This window comes from Manacus vitellinus, unplaced genomic scaffold, assembly GCF_001715985.3.
Source record: "Manacus vitellinus isolate BGI_N305 unplaced genomic scaffold, ASM171598v3 scaffold_1_pilon, whole genome shotgun sequence".
NCBI classification, from domain to species: domain Eukaryota; kingdom Metazoa; phylum Chordata; class Aves; order Passeriformes; family Pipridae; genus Manacus; species Manacus vitellinus.
In genome coordinates, this window is record NW_021939396.1 from 21,317,380 (window position 1) to 21,343,558 (window position 26,179).

Sequence of the window (26,179 nt, forward strand, 5' to 3'; positions counted from 1 at the left end):
CTCTGTGGCTGGGGGGGGCTGCCTGTTCACAGCTGCCCAGGGACCTTCTTGGGTAAGTCATGAAAGCCGAGGCTGCAAACACAGAATTGGATGCTGCTTGACAGCCTGCAAGCAGTAGTTGTGCTGGGTAATGTTACCATGACCTTGTTTATAAAAATTGATAGTATGTTTGTCTTCTCTACGAAATAATGGGGCTCCTCACAGCACTATAACAGTAACCTTGAACGGGTCTTGAATACACTTATGATGACTTGCAAAGTGTTTTTTGAAAATGTTTGTTCAACATTTTGAAAGTAGACTGTCATGTACCTGTTATTTGGTCTTGCTTAAATGGCATCTTTAAGTGGCCATTTACCAAAATAACAAATCCTACTTGAATGTTATTAGTTCATCAGCTTCATAGAAAGTTTGCAAATCTTAGTGAAAATTGGACAGTCTGATTAGGCAATAATTTCATGCAATAACAAAACACATTAAAGAAACTGTCAGGAGATCTATGTTCCTGGCTGCCCTGTCAAACAGCGGATATGTTAACATGTAAGACAGTTGTGTTCCGATAGGAATTGTTTGATTGCTGATGATTTTCCTTCCAGATTATGTAACAAAACAGGTCATTTTTTTTGAAAAAAAGAACACCTGTGTGTAGTTTTCAACTGAGACCTGCCTAGTTTTTTATTTCATGGGAGTTAAGGTGTTCTACTGAAGGATAGCAAAACCACCCCCTGCACTGAGATGCCCTTTCTCTTCCCACCTCTTTACTACTTGGGCCATAGACAACTGCACAAAGGTATTTTTTATCAGTTTACTCAGTGCAGCATGAACTCAGTGACTGAAAAGTGCAATAATTTGTTTTTTATTGGGTTGCAAAGTGCTATCAGAAAACCACCATTATATTGTTCTTAAACTAGTAAGTATTTTTGTATTTCTTTGTTTTGTGGTCTTGCAGACTCAGCTCTTGGGAGTTTTACTTGCTGCTGCTTCAAATTTGCTGATTAGTGTCTCCTTGAATATACAGGTATGAAATTGTTTCTCTTTATTCAGAGTTGTTTATATTTATCAAGTAGCTTTTGTTGCAGTTTGGTTTTGATAAAGTTCAAAATACAAATTTTGTTGCATTTAATAAACAATCTCTCTCTTCAACTGTAATTTAACAGTGCCCTGCTGTAGTTGTTGGGAGCTCTCAACCTGTTTTGTACTGTGATTCTCATACAGGAACAGAATAGGAATTCATAACTAGTGCTCCTCCTTGTAATGTGCTATAAGGAAATACCAGTTGTGACTCACTTGTAATCATTAACAGCATTTGCTGGATTTGAACTATCTTCCAGCTTTTTAAATGCTATTTAGGAAGACCCAATAGCTCTCATTGCAATTTGACAGACATTTTAAACTGAAATTTTTTTAATCCTTTAAAGTATGTTTTTCTCCATTTAGTAACAGTACCTTCTAAATATGAATAATGAGTTTCCCTAGATCTCAACATTTATTTTCATACTGATATTAAAAGGATAGACTGTTCTCTGCCCTTTCCCACTATGCAGTCCATTAACCTTCCTCTCTTCCCTCTAGCAGGTTGTCAGCTAAAGAACAGGTCATCATTTGCAATGTATTTCATCTAGGTTATAAACAGTCTCCACCTAAATACCAATCACACATATTACTGTGCAAAGGCAGACATCTGGAGAAAGAAGGCTATAAGAGAGTTGCTGAGATCACTTTCCTGTGTTTGTTGCACATCTTTTCAATTGCACTGTGCCTTCAAGACTTAATCCTACAAGAATCTGGGGGAGAAAACACAGCTCAGGATTCAGTTAAGAACTTGGTTTTCAGCAGAAACTTGCATTCTTGATTTGAATATTATTTAATATTAATTTCATTTGTATTTTTATTGGGCTTTTTTTCCCTGTGTTTACAAATATGGAACACTCAAAATCCTGGATGTTACTGTGAATAACATCCAGGTCTGTGGCTCAAGGAAGTTCAATTTCCTTGTGCTCTTTTTCTCCTCAGAGGGCTAAACTTCCTAGGATTTCATCCTCTGAATATGTTCCTCAGCATGAAGCTGCAGTAATGTGCTGCATCCTCTCAATAGGAGTGACTAAGACTATGGAGTGTCACAGATATTACTGTTTGGCATATACTCTGTAAAGTAGCCTACAAAGTAGAGAGGGAGTTCGAGGAAAATTGTTTACAACCTCCCCAGGGCTCTGCAGGGATACTTCTAAAATCAAATATCAAGTAATGGAGAAAAAAATCATTTAATCACCATTTATACTGCAATAAATGTAGCATTTGATTTCCAGCTTTTTTTACCCATGTGCAGAGAGGCTGGAGAGGAATTTGAGAAAGGAAGCTATATTCTGCAGAACTAACGTGGTAAACATTGCATCATTCCCAATTATGACACCTTCCTGATGGACACTGCCTGGACTCTGTTTCAGAAGATCAGTGTGATCAATGGCAAATTATTATCTTGTTATATACAGGTTCTTGCTGTACAGCCAGAGAGAAAACAATTACAGCCTGTATCGATGATACCTTCTTCATGTAACAGGAAGTGTTGATGGAGTATTACTTGAGTATATGTTATACCTGTTGTCACAGGTATAGCTAGTTTTCCTTCAGAAAATAATGCTTTACCTATGATCTTCTTCTAAGGTCAAACAGGAGATTGTAGCCAAATCCTAAATTCTGTCTAATTAATTTAGAGTCCTCCCTACAGAAGATGTGACTAAGTGCTGCCTTTTTCATTTTGAAATTTTATTTCTGGCGAGGATATGTTTCATGGGCAGGAATGCCATGTTATCTGTTCCCCTTCTTCCAGTTTGTTGCCGCAGTTCTGATTCTGCTCCGTCTCCTGCCTTTGAGTGTTTCCAGATTCAGAGCACAACTGCTGGGCTTCAGCTTTGAGACAAGAACAGATGTGTGCAGTGATAGCTCAGAAGCACTAGCTAGTATTCACTTAGTATTTTTCAGGTTTATTCAGAGGCCTAATTTTTCAGCCATTTCCACCACGGCTCAGAAAGCACACATCTGAAGCAGCACTGAGTTAACACAAAGCTGTGCAATAACAAGCTGAAAACCGTGCTTAAAAAGAAACCTTGACGCACCTGGAATTTGAAGTTGACAGCCCCCTTAATTATTCCACTTTTGTCAGACATAAGAACACAATGGAAGTCTTTCTATTCATGCCTGTTCCTAATAATTAATTTTTTAGAAATGCGCTCATCTTCGACTGGTTTGCCAAACTGAGCTGAAGCCCTACTACACGAGCAAGCTGTGGTGGTGTGGGATTACCCTCCTGGGGCTGGGAGAGGTGGGCAATTTTGCAGCCTACGGATTTGCCCCCATTACTCTTGTTACTCCACTGGGATGTGTATCTGTCATAGGTGAGATTTTTGCCATTTCTTGCTTGGGTACATGCTTTAATCAAATGCTTGCTTGTGACTAGGAATAAAACCGCAGGAACTGCAGAAGGAACACAAGAGGAAAATGTTAATGTTGTGGTTTGAAAAGAAATTATTCATATAATTACATGAGCTGACAGTTTAACAAAAACTGTCTACTTAACTCAGAGACTCTTCTAATATATTTCTTTTTCCACAGTTTTTTCTTTTGTGTCACTCTGTGCTCTGCTAGTTCCTGCCAGTTTGCCACCCAGTGCTGCAGCAGTGTCGCCAGCTCTGCAAGCCCCCGAAGAGGGAGGCTGGCATCCTGCTCACTGCACAGAGCTATGGTCTGATCCTGAGTACCTACACATTTTCTATGTTACCATCACACCAAGTAGTTTCTGCTGCCTGTCCCCTGCCCATCCCCATACCTCATGTTAACATGGGCAAACTTGCTTGACTCTCTGCATTGTGTGACAAAAAGGGCCTACAAATTTAGTGTATTTGTGGACATTATTAAACTTGTTCATTTGTTCCTTTGTGTACAGATTAACTGGACTTCAGCAGAAGTGATATGATCTTACTCTTTTCTTAGTTTGGTTTTTTTTTTGTAATTAAGATATTGAGACAACTGTGATGTTTCTTTGATAAAGTAACATAAATTTTAAAATATGTTATGTTGTGCTAATGCAAAGCATGGTGGAGAGGGTGATATTGTACAGAGGCTGTGAAAACAGGAATTCAGGGTGCAGCTGCATCCCTTAACTCAGTCACTTCACATCCACAGCTGAAACATCCAGGGCTGAGATATCTCAAGATATGCATACGCTGGAGCTCATTTACTTGCTCCTGGCAGGTGATAACACTTCATGGTCTGTCACTGGCTACCTGTTTTATGCTCAGAAGTGACATTGCAGTGAGTGATTCTGCACGGGAACATAGAAAAGATGAATTATCTTCCCAGTGGACTGCCTGGCTGTAGTGGAAGGAGGCAGCTAACCATGTGTGGGTGCAATTTAGTGCAGAAAGGAAACTGCAGACAATTTACTGCAACCTTTAATGTTAAACTATTGCAGAATTTCAGAGTGAGATGTAAAGCCATGTTAGTTCACCACAGTAGGAAAGATTTCTCAAAGAAAGGAATGCAGTATTACCTGAGATGGAAATGTAAATTAATATGACGTATCTCAGTGTGATTTTGGTGGCAGTAGTTATATCTTTAACAATTGTAGACATTTCCACATGTCTCTGAACATAAAAGGATATTGACCAATCTAATTTGTTGCCCAAACTGAATAAAATGCAAATATAGAAAACGAGAAAGAAGAAGTGAGAAGCAGTGAGAAGAGGAAAAATCCCACTGGTTATTAAACTGCTGCAAAGAAGAGATCACATTTAGGGTTGATTTTTATCTGAGCAGATTCCTTCTTCTTTATTTTCGCAAAATGTGAAGAAATGTTGCATCTGATGATTCCTCCATTCTCCATTTCCCCTTACTTATAAAAAATACCAAGAAATCATTTTCCTAACTGTTACGTCTTATCAAAATTCTCATCCCCTTTTTTTGACCCAAAATGCTTATCCAGTAAGACCCCAGAAAGCACTTTAATAGCTTATATTCCATTCCCATGTATCAGCTGACAGTATCCATTTCATAGCCCAAACAAATACCTGAAATTTTATTTAGTCTAGCAAATGCTCCCTTAAGGAAGGGAAAATTAAAATTATGTAGACAGCCAATAATAGTGATAACTTCCCAATAACATTTTCTACTACTTTCCTGTTTTCTGAAGTTAAAGCCAGAGAACATCTCTTAATTTGAGAAGAGTTCATCATATAGGTCAAAGACAAATTAATCAAGACATGTGTGTCATCTGCTAACGACTGGGCAAAGGATTCTGTAGGCAGTAGGTCTTCCAGTTTAAAAGATCAAGAAATATTTTTCTCAATAAGTTGTGACCTCTTTTAGGTGGTGGAGGGTGAACTTTGCAGAGTCTGGTAGTTGTTTTGAGGTACTGTTGAATTTATGTCTTTCATGAGTTAATTTTTTAAATGAAGAAATTAAGTACTTGATAAAAAACTCCAAATGTATATCTGAACCCTAAGTCCAGCCTTCTGAGCCGCATTTTTTCCCAAATTCAGTGTCAACACACCCCATATGGTAAGAGCTGATTCTCACTGGCATTGGGAATGCAGTGTATATGGTTACTGAGAAGAAATGTGCTTTGTGGTATGTCCAGTCATCTAGGGGATTCTCTGCAGATCTCCCTCACTCTGGGTCTGCATGGAAAATTGTCTTTGCTTGGAAACCAGAGTTTTGGAGGAGTATAAGGCAGACTGGAGTATCTGCCCAGAATGGTTTTGAGCTGTACCCATCATATATCTCCAGACTTCTGATGGGAAGCATCTTAAAATAGATGGAGCCAACATCTATTATGATCTGCTACCACATTTAACTGCATCCAACTGCATTTTGCACTTAACCTGGTATCAATTAAATAGTGAAAAGTTTGTGCCTCATTCTATTGAACTGGATGCTTTCAATGACTGGCTTTAAAAAGAATCCAGCACCACAGACCATGAACTGGCATGGCACCAACAGATTTTAATTTTTTTTCTTAGAATTAAGCTACAACGGTTATATTTTTCTTCTTACACAGTGTAAGTATTTCTCTGTGTGGTTGCAATGATGCAAGTTCTACATCTGTTCAGGGTTTTAAATAGTTTGAGAAGACAGCAGTTGTTTTCTTCAAGAGGATAAATTAGTAAATTTTAATTTAAAAGTGGAGGAGTAATACATGTTTGATGTGACCATTAAGAAACTTTCTATACTTAAAAAATAAAAATCATGTTTTACATGTAGCTCGGGTAATTTTAGGCAGCAGTGGTTTTTAGCTCATCATCTTGCTTTTGCCTGCAGAAATAGCTTGGAGGTGGAGGGATTGGGGTGGTAGAGGCCAATGGCATTCGAGTCATTTCTTTTGCAGTTTTCATCATGCTGTAGAGAGTTTCTTTACACTTAACTCACTTAGACTGACATTGCTGAGATCCCTTTGCATTTTTTATGTGCTCTTCGTAAATAGCTGTGGGGTAAGAAATTGCTTTAGGCTTTGAATATTGATAACACGATGGTATTTTGGAAAGATCCTCAGACATTCCTGTAAAAGTGGATTTCACCCACTCCGTGTAATGTAACATCTTTATGGCCCAAGGACTTGGAATTTTGAGGACTATGTTGCTAATGATATCTGGGAAACATTCACCAAACTATTCTTTAAAATACTTTTTTTTTACTCATCTAGAAGATGCAACAAAAGAATTCTCAAAGTTTTTCCTTCTCTCTGCAGTTTTTATGTCCTATAATCCAAGTTCCAGAATTAAGCTCACCTTATTAGTCTCTCTTTTGAGCAATTCCTCTGATATTTTCAATGTTTGTGTTCTTTTTTTAATCAGGTCACATCTCCAAATGTAACTGGCAGCAACTGCATCCTCATAACTTGAGCACTGCTCAACAGATTTAGGGCAAAATCAACTGGATGAACTTAAACTGCTTGATTACATGGAAGCAGATCCTTAAGTGGGCATAAAACAGAGTAAATGCTTGGTCTCGAAGTGAAACGCTGTTGCACAAACTGGGAGAGGTGCAATAGTCTTTGAATCGTGGCTGGTGCTCCTCCTTTGGTATTTCATCCAGACCACCAGTGAAATGGGGACAAAATATTCTGCTAAATGGGTAGTTTTAAATGCCTTTACCTGACTGAATCAGTTACACTTAACAAAATGAACATTTGAGGCAAATATTAAATTTGGTGTGGTTTTTTTTTTTTTAAACTATTAGAGAAGACAGAAGTAGTACAGGCAGTCTATGTATTTATGAGGAGAACACTGATGTTTTTTAAATCATACAGAAAGCTCATCTAGGAATCCAAAAGAGGAAAAGGAAGTATATACTACTATTTGAAGCTATGATCGATTGTGAAAGAAATTATATGGTGTAAGACTTCACAAAAAAAGAGTTAAAAAGGTCATATTCATAAATAGCCTTAGTATCAGGAAAACAGCTTGGTAGTAAAATATACCTTTTTTAAATAGTTATGGGTAGGAAAAATAAATGATGGACGCTCATTTGAATTTTTAAGGCTGGATTGGACAAATACAGAAAATATACACTATGAATCAGTGTATATTTTCTACCTCTTAACTTCTCCTATTGCGTATTATCCCTTTCTTAAAGAAACAAACAAGAAACAATCCTAACTGCAGCTTTCATGTCTAGGATGCAGAGGAGTTATTTTGTGAGCTGGATTCTCACCATTCATTGTGTGCTAGTTGCAGAACCCACACATCACAGTGCTCTTTATTTCTGTTTGTGCTGGAGAAAACGTACATATGGAGATAATTGTAAACGATCACTCTCCTAAGAGAATGAGCAGCTGACTGAGCTATATGTAGCACCATGACAGCCTTCCCTCAAGGCACTTAATTGCACACCATGAAGAAATTAATTTTTTTTATCATTTTTTTTGATTTAAATTGAAATTAGCGTGCTGCAGTGAATATATGTTCATTCAATAATGTGAATATATAATCATTCAATAAACAGTAAATATATATGCATTCAGTAATGAATGTAAAACAGCCTAGTTTATGCTCATGTATGAAAAGATGTTGTTTCAACATAAAAATTAAGCTCCTGAACAAACTCTTTTTTCCCATTTCTCACCCAACAGTTTTTATTTATCATTATTTTGATATAGTGTCAAGTCATATTTTCCCTTTGCGTTTAGTGAGCATTCAGAAAGGCTTTGTCATATAGATACAGGCATTTTACAGGACCTATTTGCTTCTCAAATTATGGATATTACTATAAGCATGCAATCAAGGCATGAAACAAACTCAAGGATTACATTAGGATGTGTTGGTTCTGTAATGTTTAATCCTTAACAGATCATCTTGCAGATTTTCTGCCCTTCTCTTGATCTAGCAGGCGACCACTTTCAGTGGGAATGGGAGTTGGATCTGTGCCTACTTTTGAAAGTTTTACCTTAAAAATTAGTTAAAAAGCCAAAAATAGTTCTGATTCACCCAACAGTATACAAGTCTTCTCAGATGACCAGGAATGTAGTCTTTGCTCTGATGATTTAAAGGCTGACAATCCAGGCTTAGAATTGTGCACGTGTTGTATTCCCTAAACCAGTGGTTCAAAACTAGCAAGGCTTCAGAACAATGATAAATCACTTGTTTTGTTGCCGAGCTGTTGCCAGCTTACTCTTTGACACAGTTTTTATGTCTGCATTTCTGTATTCTATTGCTCACCAATTAAAAAAACCCAAACCAACAGAGACTATTTTTCACTTTGACATGGATCTCAATCTCTAACTGTCTATAGGTTTGGGTTTTTTTTATTTTAAAAAAGGCAAAAAAAACCCAGTTGCAAAGATATATTAATACTTTGCAGCACTCCAATTGCCCAAGTTCCCCATCTATTCACTCATAGAGTTGAACATAATGTTCAATAATTTATTTCCCACATCACTATAATGGTGAAGGAGGAGGAGAAGGAGGCACACATTTTTTGTGACAGAGGGAGAACAAGAGGACCCTGGCATGGGAAAGGGAAAATTGGGACTGGGTGGTAGGAAGTTAGAGTCGTGCTGTGGTTATAGGGTGAAATCAAGGTGAAGGGAAAGTGGCCTAGGAGGAAAGTGTGAGGGAATAACATCACTGGTAGTGGGTAGGAAAGATGGGAACATGCAAAGCACCTCCCCTGTGATCTGATGGTGGGAAAGAAATGGAGAGTCTGGAGAGTTTCAGCAGGGATGCATTTAGGAACTGAATTTGGGATACGGTAAGTGCTTAAATCCATATATCTGGTAGGCTTAGTTGTAGCCTCTGGATGCCCACTTACTCTCCTGCCAAGAGTTCAAGGGTCCTAGGATAAGTCAGATTAGAAGGAACCTTGGAAAGTCCCTAACACAACCTCCTGCTCACAGCAGGATCAGCTTGGAGGCCATCCAACAGAAAGGAGATGGCAGGGAGTATGTGTTGGCCATTTAACATATTGTCTTTACCTTTTCTGGAGGAGTTAATGTCTCAAGCAGCTGAATGCACTTGAGGCTGAGTGGGAGCTCAAGGGAGTTAAGGAGGAGGAGCAGAACAGCTGAGAGGGCTATGCATTTCTTGCTGGATTCCTGGGATACACTTTGGTGTCTGCCATTTATCCTGCCAGCCAAGGAAAGCTGCAAAGCCATCAGAATTGAAAACCAGAAAACACCAGCCTGCATACCTGCAACTCACAGGCTCCCTCCATATCCCTCCCCCAGGCCCACCTGGTTTCTTTGCTTTAACTTGATCCATCCCTACCTCAAAAATTGAAGAATATGAAAGACTATCCGAAAGCCAAACTTGGAAGCTTAAAACCAAGAAAATTAAGAAAATGAAAGTAAATTAAAATATCTTGCTAACCAGCGTGTTCTCTTGGCTGTGCTACCATAACTTGCTTAAAATTCAGCCCTGGAGGTAATAGCCAGAGTTTGCCAGGCTTCTGATCAGTCACATATGTCTTCTAACATCTCATCAGATCTGTGTAACCATTCTCTGCTTCTTCTCTTAGATTTACCCCCTTTGCTTTTCTTCTTCACTGGAATATATATGGAGCATTGGCAGTTTATCCACAGGGACAGTTGTCTTTTGTGTTCAGAGTATCTCCTAGGTCTTACTCTCCTCACCTTGGTGCTTCACCTCCTCCCGTACTTCAGTTTTTCCTCTAATCCCAGATGGCCTAATATATGTTCTTCAAACCTCTGCTATTTTTAGATTCCTCTACATATTAGTCTACATCATAAAGAGCATTAATTATACATACATTCTGTTGAGCTCATGTTCATTGGTGCATTACCAGCTATCTCTGGAGAAAGAGCTGGCTGCATTTGAATGCATTATTAAAGTGGATGACAGGCTGAGTGACAAGTTTCATTATCTGGCTCCATTCCTCTACCTCCTTGTGCCCACTGCCAGCCCCAGAGGTTGTGATCCCTCCAAGCTGCCATTTGTCATCTGCAGAGTATTGAGCTCTGAAAATCTGGGCATAACTCGTCTCACCCCAGATTGAATGCCAACAGTGAAATTGAACCCTAGATTGCATTTGCTAGATCTCTGCTGAATGTAGAGAGCCCCAACAAGGGAGTACTCAAAAAAAAAAATCACTAAGGTATCAGTGATTTAAGCAACAGGTCTTTGCTGTGACACTGACTGCCTAGGTGGGTGGGCTGAGGTGGGATTTGGGAAAGCTATGAAAGCAGGGCGACAGAGCAGTAATTAATTCCTGCATTGTCTTGGATGATGCTACTTCTTTCCTGGTTTTTGTCCTCTCTTTTTTTCTAAAGCTAGGTAGCTCTGCTATTACCAGTGTTGCCTGGATACCACCAATGTCTTTGCTCCAGCAAAGTTGTCACTGAAATATTGAAGAAAACTGTGTCAAGCACCTTACTTTCTGTGAGGCATTTTCAGTTCAAGATTCTTTTATTGCACTTATTAATTTGTATAGGTCTCCATCACTCTTGATACAGTTTAACTTTGTGACTTCTGCTAGATCTGATTTTCTGCTGACTGGATAACACAGACATGATGCTGAACTCCTTTTCTTTGTTTATGTCTTGATATGTACCTCTCCAGATTTATCTAGAGTACATCTACTAGCTAATCACAAATTAAATTTTCCATCAGAACAATAGAGGTAATGATGCAAAGATAGTTGCAAAAAGGTTGAAATGTTGTTTCAAGAATAAAACAATAATTTCGTGTTGTGGGCAGGAACAGAGCTCTTGTAACAGCATCCCATGACTTAAGTTCAATGTGTGCCTTCACCATTCCTCCTGGGCAGAGACTTTCTTTGAGGTTTCTAAATGAATCCAACATTACTGATGCACCTCTCCCAAAGGACTTTCCTCATCTCTTTTACATAGGAGCTATCCAGCTTCTTTTGCTTCTTTTTAGAGGTAGATGCTCTAATGTTGTATGCTGTAATGGAGCCACCTCTCCCAGGTGGCCAACATTTTAAGTACAAACTCCTTCTTTCCTCTCTAGCACATGTCCACATTGGGTTGCTTATCAGAAATCCTGGCCCTACCACTGCTGCTGCTCACCTGCGCACTACTTCCCATCCTAAACGGGCAGGGCTAGGAGCTGGCAGAGGGCAGATGCAAGAGCTGTACAAGGGACAGAGTTTTCCAGGAAATGGGACATCATTTCCAGAGCTCACTTCTGGTTTTCTCCTTCCTCAGTACAAGTCCCTCTGGAAGGGCATGGGCAGTGCTCCCATATGGTACATATATGGGGCTTTCTACCTGTTTGTTAGCAGACATCATGACCACTCTATTAGTTCATATTCAATGCTATGCTTTTGCAGTGGCTTTCTTCCTCTCAATTGTACTGCAGTTACTTTACTTATAAGCCTCTAAAGAAGCAGAATTTTATTGTTCCATGATGCAGTGTGCCCTGAGCAAGTCCATGTAGTGAGTTGGTAGCAGAAAGGGGAGTGAAACAGTAAGGCAGATTGGTGCCTTTTCCTGGTATTTCCACGTATGGCTGAATCAGAGCAATTTAAGCAGTGTCTGCTTGGGAGATGGAAAGTGTATTGTATCTTTTCAACCACGTAAGAGCCTGCTGGATATATCTGAAATATTACAAAAACTGAGTGTTTGTTGGTTGTAGGAATGGACTCCTGGTTGTTTATATCATGATATGGTGCAACAACAATAGTTATGAGATATATTTAAACTTGGCCCAAGGCAGCTTTTTGCTATAGCACTTGATATTATAACATATATATATGTGTATATATATATATATATGTATATATACACACATATATGAAAGGTCTTTATATTTCTATTCCAGGTAGTGCATTTATTTCTGTCTTTTTCCTAAAGAAGACCATGAAGACTGCTGATATATTGGGTAAGTAAGCATTTGCTGATATGGACATGTGTGCTGCCATATGCTTAGCAAGCTGTAACTCTCACATAGCCCCCCACCTTCACACTCCCACTTTCCCGAGCAAGAGTTTCAAGGCAGATACTTTCACAACTGGGAAGAAGTGATAAAAAGAGAGAGAATCTTCAGTGCATGAGGATAAGACTGCATTCCCAAATCCTCTGCTCTTCCAACCATAATTCATTCCTTATGTGTCCTTACTGCTCAAATTTATTTTCATTTTCTATTTTTACTTCTGAGGTTGTCTTTAGTATTATCCTTATGAGTACAACACAGTTTTAATAAAAACAGGGAAGTTATTGAGTTACTCATTCAAATATAAGATTTTTTTTTCTTACTGCATAGACTTCGCACAAAAATTCAAGCTCAATTAAAAGTGATAACTTCCATTTAGGTATTAATTTTATCACTTCAAAGAACAAATAATCATGTTGCCAAGTGTTTTGTTGAGAAACGTGGTCTTCATTCTAAAAGCGTGCCAACTTTTTGTCTGTGTCCCAGATTTTTTTGCATATCAAAACTGCCCACCTTGAACACAGCAATACTGAGAGACAAGCACATTTCAGGGTTTGGGCTTTACACCAAGCCATCTCAGTTGGGACAGCACACCTGATGCAGGGCACCTGATATTTCTGTGCTCTCCTAACATCTCTAGGCCTGATTGTCCAAACTATAGTGAGGACAGCTGTTCTCATGAATGTTTCAGAGAGATCTGTTCAGTATCATTCCAGGAATACTATATACTATTTATTTAGGTTTGGAATCCAAGTTTGCCAGCTCAGCCGCTACATTCAAAACTCCCCCTCCCTTCACTGATCATGTTTCCCTTATGGCCTTATACACTGTGTGTTGCTTTAACTAGTGTTCAGCACTGATTTATTTTATTTCTGTGAGTTTGACTTTGCAAGAAGGATTTAACAATGTCGCTACATTCCATAGGAATGAGCTGTATGATGGGAAATATGGTGATGGTTTTGCAAGCACATAAATATAGAACAGTTCTGCTTTTCCAAAGGAACTGTGTGAGATAACAGTGCCAGCAAAGCCCTCCGGATGTGCTTTGTTTTGTATTCCTGAGCCTTGTATTCCACACCAATTTATAGGTTTGCCAAGAATTTTAAGGATTACTTGAAGAAAAATTGATTAGCTAATATCTTCCTTAATCCAATACAGTTTATGAGCTCAGGATCAGCTCACTTATATCTTGATACTTCAGTGAACATCTGTGTTTGTCAGCTGGATGTCCACAAGGCATAACTTCCAGATTTTTATTAAAAGTATAGTAATGCAAGTTCGACCTTGAAAAGGGGCCCTGGCAACCTAGTGGCTGAATAGTCTTTGGAAATCAAGCTTTTATAAAACAGTTCATAGACCTGCAAATACAGCAGGGAGTGGCCAAAATGTTGGCCTCACAACAGCTTCACATAAGCATTGGACTGGAACATATGTGTTGCATCTAATATTTCCAGGGCAGGTTGATATCTGGTGCAGATCTCAGTGGCCACACTGACTTTGGGAGAGTTACATGTGTTTACGCTGGTTAATGATCTAGCTGACTGCACCAGTAAGCAATTTGTCCTTTCAGTTTAGGCTAAGTTTATGTGATGTGCTTTGTGCCTGTGAGAAATACAAAGAATTGATTTTGCTTCGTCATACCCTTGATTTTAGAGTTGAGAATGTTTGAAAATGCTTTGTTGAGTTGGAACCCAAAATTACAAGGCTTTACTGACAACTTTTTTCACATTTCCAAAATTCTCTGAGTCTTTAATAAAAATTAGACTAGATAAGACCACAAATGCAAGACAATCCAATTACCTAAGCACAGATCTGCTTTAGCGGACTTAAATGTTTTTCTTGAAACCATTTCCAAATCATCTGGACAGCAAGGATGACCATGATTGCCAAATACTGTATTACCAAAATAATGTATCCTTTTCTTTAAAGGTGGAACACTGACAGTAACAGGGACATACTTGTTGGTGACATTTGCTCCAAATGTACCTCAAGAGCTCACAGCAAGACAAGTACAGAATTACTTAGTGAGCTGGCCTTTTTTGGTATATTCAGTGAGTATCTGATTCTTACTACTCCCTAAATCAGAAAAACTGGTATTATGGGGCCTTTAACAGCATTATGAATTAGTGGTAGAAAAACTGCTCGTGGCGATAAATTGTGTGATTTTCATAAGAGAGAAAGTCCCTGGGTCATCATCCTTGTCCCCTGCAGCACCAGAAGGTGTCTTTTGAGCTACATGCCAGGGGAAGGTCATAGTCGTGCAGGATTAACAAGAATGGAAAGATTTGGGGGTTTGGGGATATTGAGGGAAAACCTAAATATTGGTACTGCTTATATGTATGTGTTCATGCCACTCTGTCTGCATGTACAGCTAAGTTACAGGGCTTGTCTGGAATGTGATGGAATTGTGCTTTTTAAAAAAGGCTATGCAGACTCTTGGTCCTGCTTTTTCCATTCTTACCACTCTGGTTTATCCCCATGTTGTTAACTCTGGCTGAAAGGAGCTTTGTATGAAGTTGAGATGTGAAGGGGTGGCCTGCTTTAACCTGAGTTAGAATTCAAATACAAAAATACCATTTTGATTAAAGTGTCTGTGTACAAACTTCAAATGTCATATGTCTTCTTTGATGTATTTAATTAGCATCAGAAACAAGACCAGAGAGTGTAGGAGGAATTTCTGTCTCTCTTTTCCTCTGGAAAGTTGAAAATGTTTTCCTCCAGCTGAATGTAAAAGATGCAATATAGGAGCTTCAGAAGCAGTTACTTTTTTCCCAGTAAAGTGACTCACTTGAGTTAGATTCTTAGTGCCCAGGCTTTTCTTGGTAGGACGCTCAGTTAGAAAGCCACTGAGTAGACAGTTTGAGGACCTTAATCTTTTAGCCAACCTCCAGACTTTACATACATCTAGATATCCATGAGACTACTGATTAAGCACAAATTACACGCTACCATAAAAAAATGTTGATACTCTCTTTCAGTTTGTTGTGCATTTTAAACTCTCTTTCAGTTTGTTGTGCATTTTAAAGATCCTGAAAGATGATGATACAGCTCAGTGGAAGAAATCAATGTTCATGTTGTATAAATCACAACATGCACTTTCAATCAGGCAGTAGAGAGGCTTTTGAAAGCAGTGCCCAAGAGTTTTGGGGTACTCAAAAAGGGTCGCTTCAGCCTCCACAAGAGCTTCAGCAAGTCCATGCAATCAGCACAGCGAGAGGGACTTCTTTAGGAGAGGGTTCAGAAGAGGGATCTCAGTGCTCACTGGAGGACCCTCTCTCTTTCCTACTGAATATCTCCCTCTACCATGCAGTTTCACCTTTAGATGATAATGCCTGGCATTTCAGTCACTGATTTTAAATTGCTGATTCACCCATTTGTATAGAAATGGTGGAGAGTGAAAACTCTCCATTCACACCCAGTGACATCAGAAATTTCTAGGTGACATGCCATTCACATTTTTTTGAAACCAACAGGTTGCTAGAAAAGGACTTTCCCCATCTGAAGACTTTTTTTACTTTGTTTTAGAAAAGTTTGTAAGAACACAACTGAATGTCTAGGAAGACTGTGCTGTATTCTTCTAGATAACATTATGAGGAAGTGGTAGGTAACTCTTGGACTTTTTTTCCCCTCTTCTCTCTTTTCCCTGCCTCAGCCAGCACCTAATTCTATATGTACAGGATGGGTCATAGGGAGGGATGGAGTAAGTACACAGCAAATCTTGTTGAATCAACAATATATCAGTCTTTATTTGTTCCTTCTCCTCCCTGGATTCATCTGTGTTGGGCTTCTTCTCTCCAAAGAAAAGGGAGGGAGGAGTGAAAGGTTCCACAAGAGACTGTGAGATACCAGACTGATTATCCTTGTATGCTGCTGGAAAATCAATCAACCCATGTTGTACACATTCTCTTTGGGCAGGGAGCTAGCTATTCATAATTGTTTGTAAAATGCCTAGCACAGGTTGGCTCTTAAGATGCAAAAAAGTGCAGCAGAAGTTGCAGAGTTTTCAGTATAAATATATAGTGAGGAGACAGTTCAGAAGTATAATGCAGTCCAACAGTCTTTCTAAAAGTAGCCCCAAAGTGTTGTCTGCTGAGAAACACAAAGCCCCAATGGTACAAAATGTTCTCTGTGGGTGGTAAACCATCCCTACGTGGCATTCCACTACCATATTATGCAGAAATAGCCTCCAGTTCCCTCAAGACAACTTTGAGTCACCTTCTGAGACTTTGCAGTAGCATAACCATGTCTGAACAAGAATGACTAGCCTAGCTTGTTTTTCTTTTTTTTGCTTATGTGCACTTTGAGTCTCTACAGATAACATAAATTATAGAGGAAGCTCTTAGGTTTCCCTAAACAGAAGCATAGTAACTATTGAGTTGTTAATATTTAATCTCTGCAAAATCAGGTTCAAAGCATTTCTGCTTTTCTTTCAAAGTGCCTAGAAGACCCTCTTGGTTTATTGGTCCTTATGTTGCTGTATATGCCGGGAAAATACTTGAGGCAGACAGTGTGGTATTTTGTTCTGGTGAACTCTGATAATGCTCAGAAAGATGAAAAACATCATGATTATAAAAAAATGTTGATGAGATGAGGGCTTGAGGAGACTTCTGTAGAGGTTAGTTACAGCAGCCAAGATCATTGTAAAACAGGTCACGTTCCTTCAATTCCTCTAAACAGAATATGTGAAGCTGATATATCTACGCACTTCCCATTCCTGGAGTTCATATTTAACACTGCTACGGCTATGAGAGCAAGCACTGTTTTGGGTAGTTCGCAGGAGGCAATCATAGGCAACAGCTGAGACACCCCAGGAGGGCTCCTGTCTGTGTGAGGTCCTGTTAGGAGCCATGCATTTTGCTTGCAGTGTGCCTTAATTGTCACAGATTCTCCTTCGTCTTGTGATTAAAGGTGGCCTGTTGGTGGTTCACCAAGCGGCAAAGAACCATGGAAGAATAGTTCAGCTGCTGGGCAGCACTAGGTGAGAACTAATGTTTGAATTTCATGCTTAGTAGGTGAGACTTTGCAGAGCTGAATAAACTTAAATAGCAGCCCTGAAAAGCAAACATCATTTTTTCTCTGTAGGTTTGGCCACAGGACTGCCATCTCTGTCCTTACACCACTTCTGCTCTTGGGGCTTCCTCAGGAGGCAGAAGCAGACATGAACACAGATCTGTGCACCCCTTCAAGAGCTGCCATCAGGGACTCTTATGTCCTTTTGATCATTTTTCTTGGCTGTTTCCTTTCCAGAGTGAGTCTTCTTGGTGGGTTTGTTTGCTTTTAAGCAAGACGAGATCACAGTGGAGCTTTTTGGTAGCTTTAGCAAGAGAAGACTGATGATAGGATGAGGATCAACAGAAGGCTGATGGACAGAGCCTGCTGTGGTGTCCTGGTTCAGTCAAGGATTGTGCTGCTTGGCAATACCTGCCAGTCAGGGGGTAGGAGTGAGGTGGAAGAGGGAGTGGAATGGCAGAGCTGCTGTGATGGAACAGTTTGAGCCAGTGACTGTCCCTTGCCCTGTTTTTGGGTGATTATTCTTGCAGTTTGAAATCTAAGTGACAGGGTAGATGATGATACTTCCCCTACTGGGATCATCTAGAGGATATAAAATGAATCAGTGTAGGTTTAGCTGGCTGCCTGCAGTAGGGCTGTCTCATGGGTTTCTGTACACTCTAGGGCAACCAGACCAAGGGTGAGGTGACTGGTGCTCAGGTTTTACCTGGCAGGGGAAGCGGATCTCACAGTGCTGTGTCACCAGATGCCATCGCACACCACCCTGTGTGCCTGTCCTGGACTTGTGTGTCATGGAAAAGAATGCCTAAGGCATCTCTGGAACTCCTTTCTTAGCCTGGATATCTTTCTGAGTGAGGAGTATTTATTTAGCGCATCTTTCTTCTATTCTGTTATCAACTTTTCACTATCAAAATAGCAATTGAAGCTATTTGGAGGTTGTTGTAGGTGCAGCCTGATAATGTGGTATTCTGCGCTGGCCCTAATATGTGTTTGCCAGTGGCATGAAGAGCAAATCTGCTAACTTTTACTTCTTCTCTCAAGTTCCCTTAAAGCCCTGTCACAGTTTTCCACAGGGAGGCCAAGATGAACTCACCTGTCTGCAGATCTTAACATGTATTCTGCCTTGGTTCCTGATTTAGACATACCCAGTGTTGCACTGTTGAATAAAGCTGGGGAGGCTGGCCAAGTTACTTACTGTGAGACTGAAATTTCTCTTTCTTTGTGCTGTCTCAAAGGCTACCAGGCTTCTGAGCACTTTTCAGTGCAAAAGTCTATCATCCCTGTTTTCATAAGTCTGCTGGGCCTCACAGAAGCTTTATGGCTCTTGCACTTGTTGCTTTCTTTAGGCATAGAGGGGGAGAATACCCACACTTTTGAGATGGCAAAAGGCAAGAGTTACTGAGGGAATCTGCAGAGACAAATTAAGAGCAAGTCAGTAAATTTAGCTGTCTGTCATTTAGCTGTCATATGTTATTGAAGGAGCAAAACCAGACCATGCACGGTGTAGGTAAAGCTGCTTCGGCAGCTGCAATTGCAGCTGCAGTGTGGTCTGTTGGTTGCCATTGAGATTTGCAAGGTAAGCTTCTGTCAGGTACCTTCGATTTGAGAACTACTATGTGAAATAAATGCTTTCCTCCTTATGATGTATGGCAGAAAATTTGAACAAAATTCTGAGGAGAGTTTTTAGTAGAAATGGTGAGAGGGGAAAAAGGGTAGGATAAATGAGCTTGCACATGGCAAAGAGTGACACAGAATATTATAGCTAAAAGCAGAGCTGCTCTATCTTTAGCTAAGTGCTTTACTCCATAGGAATTATAAACAGAGTTTCTGTAAGAATTATTACAATAAATATGGGTACCTTTGCTGTCACATTAAGAAAGTCTTCTCAACATTACCAGTGATAAAATATAGATAGAAGTGCAAAAAGAAAAACTAAAGAAATAAGAAATGCTCAGTTTAAATTTTGCTATAATAGGAAAGATAAATGACAATAATTGTTTGATAGCTCAGTCAACTGGCAATAAAATTATTTTTTAGCAGAAGGTGCAATGAAAAGTGATGTGACATCTCAGTCTTTGAATGAAGCATTTATTACATAGTTTCACAGCTCTAACTTTCTTCTCTTTTATTTTCAGATCTTAGAAATTTTAATATTCTGCATTCTTCTCTATTTTTACAAAAGAAAGGCTGTGAAACACATCGTGGTTTTGTTAATGATGGTAGCGCTACTGGGTAAGAACATATTATTCACTTTAATGTTTCTGTCTGTTACTTGATAATTCCTTGTCAGCTAGATAATTCCAGTCTCTCAGCTAGCTTAGATTGGGGCCATTTCAAAGCGGTGTGCTGAAGGAGAAACATTTGAAACATTTCACATGATTTTTACTGGGGTCTCTTTTTGGAGAAAAAAGCTGATTATGAAACATAGTTTCTATGCTTATTGATGGGAGTATTTCTTTTTGCAGATACCCTGAAATTAATATCCTATGTGGAATGGTATTCTGAAGCCTTTTTTTAGATAACACTTTAGGTTTAGATCCTGGGAAAGTGGACTGTTTGAAACTTTGTTTTGGAGAGCTGGCTGTGAAAATCAGTTCTTTAAAACAGAGCAGCTTAAGACCTTGTAAGCACTCCTTAAACAAATGCAGTGATATGCTGTGACTGTACAACAACTTTTCTTTGAATTATCGATGACTATTGTCTATGTTGCATATGCAACATTTAATATTTTACCACCTTTCCAGAAGCATAACAAGAACTCAGTGGGCCACTGAAGTTTGTGGGCCACTGTCACCACAATCAATAACCAGAGAAATAGGGAGGTCACTTTATCAGGTAACTTTCAATAAAGTTAAACTTGAATCAGTTTTGAGAAATGTCAGGAGATTATCTCTGAAGCTCCACTGTTTATATTAAGAATTTTCACCACCCCATGTGACAAATTGTCCAGTCCTTGTCGCTTCTCCACGAAAGCCTCATGGGACACCACAAGTCTTTGGTTGAAGTGAAAAGTGCTTGAACTGTGTTGTTCAAGTAAAAGGTCATTCTCTCAGTTCAGTGAATGCACGTATTAGTTTGCAAAGACTCATAAAGCACATTTCTAATGGAGATGATCGTGAGGGTTTTGATAAAACAGAATTTCACTAAGGTTTGCCAGGTACAAAATTTGGACTTGACTGAATGTGAAAAACCATCACAGCTTTATTAACTATCCTCCTTCAGATACCTGAGTGGTTTCTTAGTCAGCTCAAAAGCTCAAACTTTTAGAACAACTTTTTGGGATAGTCTTCCCATATAGGTTTCCCAGTACTAGGAACATTAGGATCTGTAGCTCTGCAGAAGCATCGAAGGATGTCCACGCTCCCTGTATGAGGCAGAGATGGAAGAGCTCCAAAAGTCTTAGGTCTAACTGTTCCACTACTCTGGTTTGCAGGAGGGAAGTGTGAGTCTAGCCATTCCCCAGCTCCTAGCCCAGAGCGTGGCAGCTTTGGCAGAGCTCTCCTGAGCTGGTCTGCAGCTTCCAGCACTGCTATGAGGAGTGTGAAGCACTGTGCACTCCTAAGCACTCCTAATGAGTGGATCCACCCTCCTTGTTGCATAGCTGGAAGCCTGAAGATCTCCAGGTGGGCTCCTACACCTCCCTGCCACAGTTCTGGGCAGGCCCACCGTGATGGCTGCCCCAAGCAAGGTCAACACACAGCTCCAGGAGACCTGGGTGGTTCATCTGTGTAGCCCTGCACGCTTATTTTGCTGTGAAGCCTTCCAGCCCTGATGCTGCCAGTGTGAAAGGGACACTTGGAGATGCTGAACAGCAGCAGGGCTGCAAACCTGTGGCCCGGCAGGCACTAACTGCAGCTTGGTAGTCAGGCTGCAAACAACCAAAAATACAATTTCAGCTGGTGGCTGCTGAGGTTTTGGTGAGCATATGCAGCTTGAGGAAAAATTTGTTATTACTTCTGCTCTATTAAAAAAGACACAAACAAACAAATCCTGGTTTATGGGAAGTTCTGAAATACTGATATTTCCCTTGAAGATGAAATACATGATTTCATCTGACTCTGGTTCCTGCAGCTGTGCTGGTGCCTCGCAGTCCCCACAAAGTTACACCTAGAGCCTTCTCTTTGGTCTCCAACCTTTATGCTGAGCAAAGTGATGGAGGGGTTGAGAAATTGCCCAGTAACTTTGCTCTCAGCTGTGACCTGCTCCCTGACACGTGACCCTTTGAAGGCCCTGCCTGCTGGAGGAGTAGATGAGGCTTGGGGTCCTGTTGGAAGCTTGGGCAAGGGAATTTTATCTTTTTCCGTTCAGATACATTCCTAGTGGAGTGTTCATACAGATGTAAATTAAATGTAGAAAGGTTTCTTTAAAGAGAGAGCAGCCCTTGTGTTTCACTGGATATGCAAGCTACTTTCATCATGAAGAAAATACAGAGATGATTATAAAATCTGAAAACATTTTGCTTAGTACAACTGCAAATTCATTTGGTGAGAATTATCTTACCTCATGTATATACTGAAAGTTATCATAAGTTTGAGGGGACATATTTCAGATTAAAGTGAGATTTCAGAGTTTTCTGCCCTAACAGCTGGAAAGTGACATCATTTGTTACACTAGCCTTGAGGGGAGGTCGTTACAACAGAGAAACCAAAACCATTTCCTAGGTTTTGAAACTTATTCCAGAGCTAATTTAGCAAAAAAGACCATTCCACTTTTCAAAGAAACTAAACCAACCAACAAAACAAACAAACGAAAACCCCCGGTGCTTTCTTTTCTGCCTTATTAAAATTATGAGGCATGGAAACTGCCCTTTCGTCAGAAAAAAAATTTCAGGAATCTACTCTTAGGTGGACAGTTCAAACTACTGATTTTTACCTATAAGTGTTCTTTTAAAATAATAACTCCCCCATATTACAGTGCAAATCTCAATTTTTATGTGCACTGCTTGTTGGGGCTTGAGTGTATTTTTGACTTTGTATCATACCATTTGCACTGCTGCAGACCAGCATTTGACCTCTGCTCGGTGTTACAGCTGTGTTTGTTAAACCACTTCACCTGTTTCCATTACAGAGAAAGAAGTGAAGTACTTGGTGAAAATGTTGTTATGAAAACAGTGAATTTCATGGTGGTGAACAGGATCATCACAAGATGTGTGCAACTCTTAAACTCTCCCTGAACTTTTGGACTTGCTAAAAGAAAAATACTTACAATCAAAACCACAGACCTGAATTCATTCTTTTCCCCCCACCTTTTCTCCCAACCTTGGCCTGAACTTTTTGCACAGTGCAGGTCTCCTTGCCAATCTGAATGTTGCAGTTACAGGAGGATGAATCAGACCACTGAAATCCAACACTCCTCAGCTCTGCACGAGGGTGGAACTGGATCCCAGCTGGGGAACGGTGCTCCTGACAATTAATTACCTTTCTTCAAAGGTCATCTCTGAAGCCTGACTCTTCTTAAATTTTTAGTTTCTTTTGGATTTGTTACATTTTATTTGCAGTAATCACAGCCTACTTGGGTTAGGCTGTGATTCAACAAACCAATAGCACACTCCAAAAGAAAATTTAAAGTAACTCTCAGCTCCTTTTCTAAAAGACCTGTCTTGCAAGACTTCTGTGAACTGCTGACATGTGTTAAAACCGTTGCCTGCTGTCTGAGATATGTTTGTGGTGATGCAATGAGAGTGATTCAATGAATTGACAACACCCTACTGAAATATTCTGTTCTATTGGCTAAGTCCAGTAAATGTTCTTAAGAGCCCCACCCCTGAAAAAAAGTGCAGACCCCTGTGTTGGTTGTCTGCCCTCCATACATAACTCATGGGGAGAGTTAGGAGCTTTGGGATGTGATCCCAGAAGTCAGCTTTGGCGAGCTTTGGTCAGCTCCCACCTCAGCAGAGAAATCCTGAAGGTGAAGAGTTATTTTAGGTTGCCAATGTCACATGCAGGCTGCTATTAAGAGGTGTCCTAACCGCTTTGAACAGATAACCAGACCTCTCAGACCTCTCCTGAATAATGCAACATGGGCTCCAAATTAGCAGCTGGAGCTAAGTAAAGTATGTCTAGAAGTCAAGGGGGCTGTTGTACCACCTCCAACTGGTAGTCCAATGTGCTCCAAAAACTTAAAAGCAAAACATGAAGCATACATGGAGCTAAGGCCACTTTGGGTTTTGACGTAGCTTAGCAAGTATTTATAAAATTATACACTTGGTTTTAGGTGCCCAAATCCTACCTGTCTTATTTTAGGTAATCAGACCTCTGGCTCTGACCTGGAACCTTGTCCTCTCTCCCTTGTGCTCTGAGGTTACTGCTGTGAATCCTGCCCTGCTAATCTATCCCCTTCTCTTTCAGCATCAATGACTGTCATTGCTGTAAAGGCTGTGTCCAGTATGATAACACTATCTGTGAAGGGGAAAATGCAGCTAACTTATTCCATTTTCTATATCATGGTTGCTTTAATGGCAAGTTCTTGTGCTTTCCAAGTCAAGTAAGTGACCTTCTACTTATCTCCTAACTTTCATACACATTTTATCTGTGAGTTTTATTTGGTACTGATATGATTCCAGATACAAGTCGCATTTTGAGGCAACAAATTCCTGGCAGAGCCTTGACAGATGCATTTATTGTCTCCAACTGATGGTATTGCTTATTTAGGCTTTATTTCTTAGTGTATTATTGATTGTTATAGATGCTACCTCTTCTCCTTATCACCTTCTACAAGGTCTTCCCAAATTTGCTTGGCTAGTTTTGGCACAGGTCTTAACTTATTAAATGAAATTTATGTTTATGTAATCTTTTGGGGATTACGTTTAGAAATCTTTATTACTGAATAATCAAATGGCCATGTTATCCTCATTATGCATGTCTTCTCCCCAGCTTTATGTCACCAGTCAGACTGAAGAAGAGAGTTTATCCTAACTTTCTCCCTGCCTCTGTTAAATCTGCATCTTGCACTTTGCTATCCTGTATGTCTGTACCTTTCTAGGAAATAGTTAACTTTTGGTGTGCAGGGGACATCCAAGTTTTCCCTGCAGGACTCTGGTCTGTTAAGGGATTGGTTTATGCTGCTTTTGCAGATTGCTGGGTATGGCAGTGTGGTAAAATATGTCTTACAGCTGAACAGAGTGTCTGTTTCCTTTATGCCTGTCCCTCTGCTTCAGGTGCTGATAGCATCATTCAGTAATCTCATCTAGACTGCTCCAGTGTAAGCCTGAGTATTTACTTGCATGATTATTTTCCGGTAGAAGAGCCAACCCAGCTTTTTCATGGCAGAACATACCATTCCCATGTGGAATCAGGAAGTCCATGCATTATTATGCAGTGACTCTCCATGGCTGACTCAGGAACTCCCCTGTAGCAGATTATAGAGTGATTTACATCCAGCTTGTCTTCACTGGAAGAACAGCTTTGGGCATTTAAAATAGGAAATAAGAGCTTGGTAGATAGGAAGCTTCTGAATTAACCTCCATCTTTCCAGTTTTTCTTTATTTCTTTTGCTGGACCAAAATTAAACAGAAGCGAAATGTGCGCATTTCATTCCCTGGGCTGAGTGCCTTTCTCTCTTCTCTCTTGGATGCATTTTCTAATGGGGACAGTACTGTCAGAATAAATTTTTCATTTTATTTGTTTCCTCATTTTATTTGATTGTCATGTGTTAGCTCAGAACAGCCTGTGCTGGAACAATCTCCTGGATCCAGCGCTGGGCCTTGGTATCATTGTTTTAGTTCCTGTGACCAAGTTTGTTGCAAATGGGAGAAAATAATGAGGTGTTTTCAATGACTTCAAAATCCTGACTATCCTGTGGATATGTAGGATTTCTTTATTTTTAAAGCACCATGGAGACTGTTCAACAGTTGCTAAAATAACTATGCAATTGCTTTAATGGCTAAAACAGATCCAAGCTTGGATTTTTACTGTGCACATATATTGCACCAGTGAAACATTTAAATGTGGTTCTTTTTATAGGTTAGAATATGCTCTGAAGGCTCCTGATTTTTCTCTTTTGGTCTGAAATGCACTGTTCACATGACAAAGTATCTTCTGGTGCATCCACAAGTTCACACTCATGGTTGATCACTCTATGGGTAAATGTTGATAGCTGTGGTCTCTGTGAAAGTGAGTTAATTGCTTTGCCTTTTCGATCTGCTGATGCAGACTGTGCAGGCTACTCCATGGCCAGTTTCTTGACCCTGCAGGTCTGTGTGCAGTGTATGCTGCTGTGGTCCTGCACACTCTTGGTCGTGAATGTGGTGAGGATTCATGTTGCCTTTCTGAAGACAACAGCAGAGAGTTTCCAACCCAAGGAGCACAGGCTTGGAGCTATCTTCCTGGACTTTCCCGGCAGGACAGAATGTTTCTGGGGTGTGATTGCATGGATAAATATACAAATAGGTGTTTCAGCCAAGCTGGATGGAGCATTAGCAGCAATGTTGACTTCAGCAAAGTGAAACAGTTCCTACAAGAACTCACATGTTCATGTTTGTGCTGTAAATATACCCTTACACAACCTGTTTAAATTAGAGCAACTTGTCCCTGGCTGCTTGCAGGCAGCACTGCTTCCAAGAACCGATGCAGACCATAAGAAATAATATCCTAGCATTCCTGCCTTATCTGTGGCAGACAAAATTTTTCCAAAAATGCTTAAAAAAAATATCCATTGATAGCCCATGTCCAGAAGGATTCATGCCAACTTTCTTGTGTCTTGTTTGTACTCTGCAGAGTCAAATCCAGAAAGTAAATTCAATACATGTATGCTAGTTAGGGCTATTGGGGTAG

At 39.9% G+C, this 26,179-nt stretch overlaps 1 protein-coding gene across 1 annotated transcript in view; it reads left to right on the forward strand.

Moving 5' to 3' along the window:
- The window catches only part of NIPAL2 (NIPA like domain containing 2), a 47,131-nt gene that overhangs the window by 16,928 nt on the left and 4,024 nt on the right, over positions 1–26,179 (forward strand). The window contains exons 2-7 of the mRNA XM_008924046.2: positions 947–1,015; positions 3,218–3,389; positions 12,288–12,347; positions 14,328–14,449; positions 19,544–19,640; positions 23,756–23,891. Of these exons, the coding sequence (XP_008922294.2) occupies positions 947–1,015; positions 3,218–3,389; positions 12,288–12,347; positions 14,328–14,449; positions 19,544–19,640; positions 23,756–23,891 (656 nt within the window). The remainder of the gene's footprint in view (positions 1–946; positions 1,016–3,217; positions 3,390–12,287; positions 12,348–14,327; positions 14,450–19,543; positions 19,641–23,755; positions 23,892–26,179) is intronic.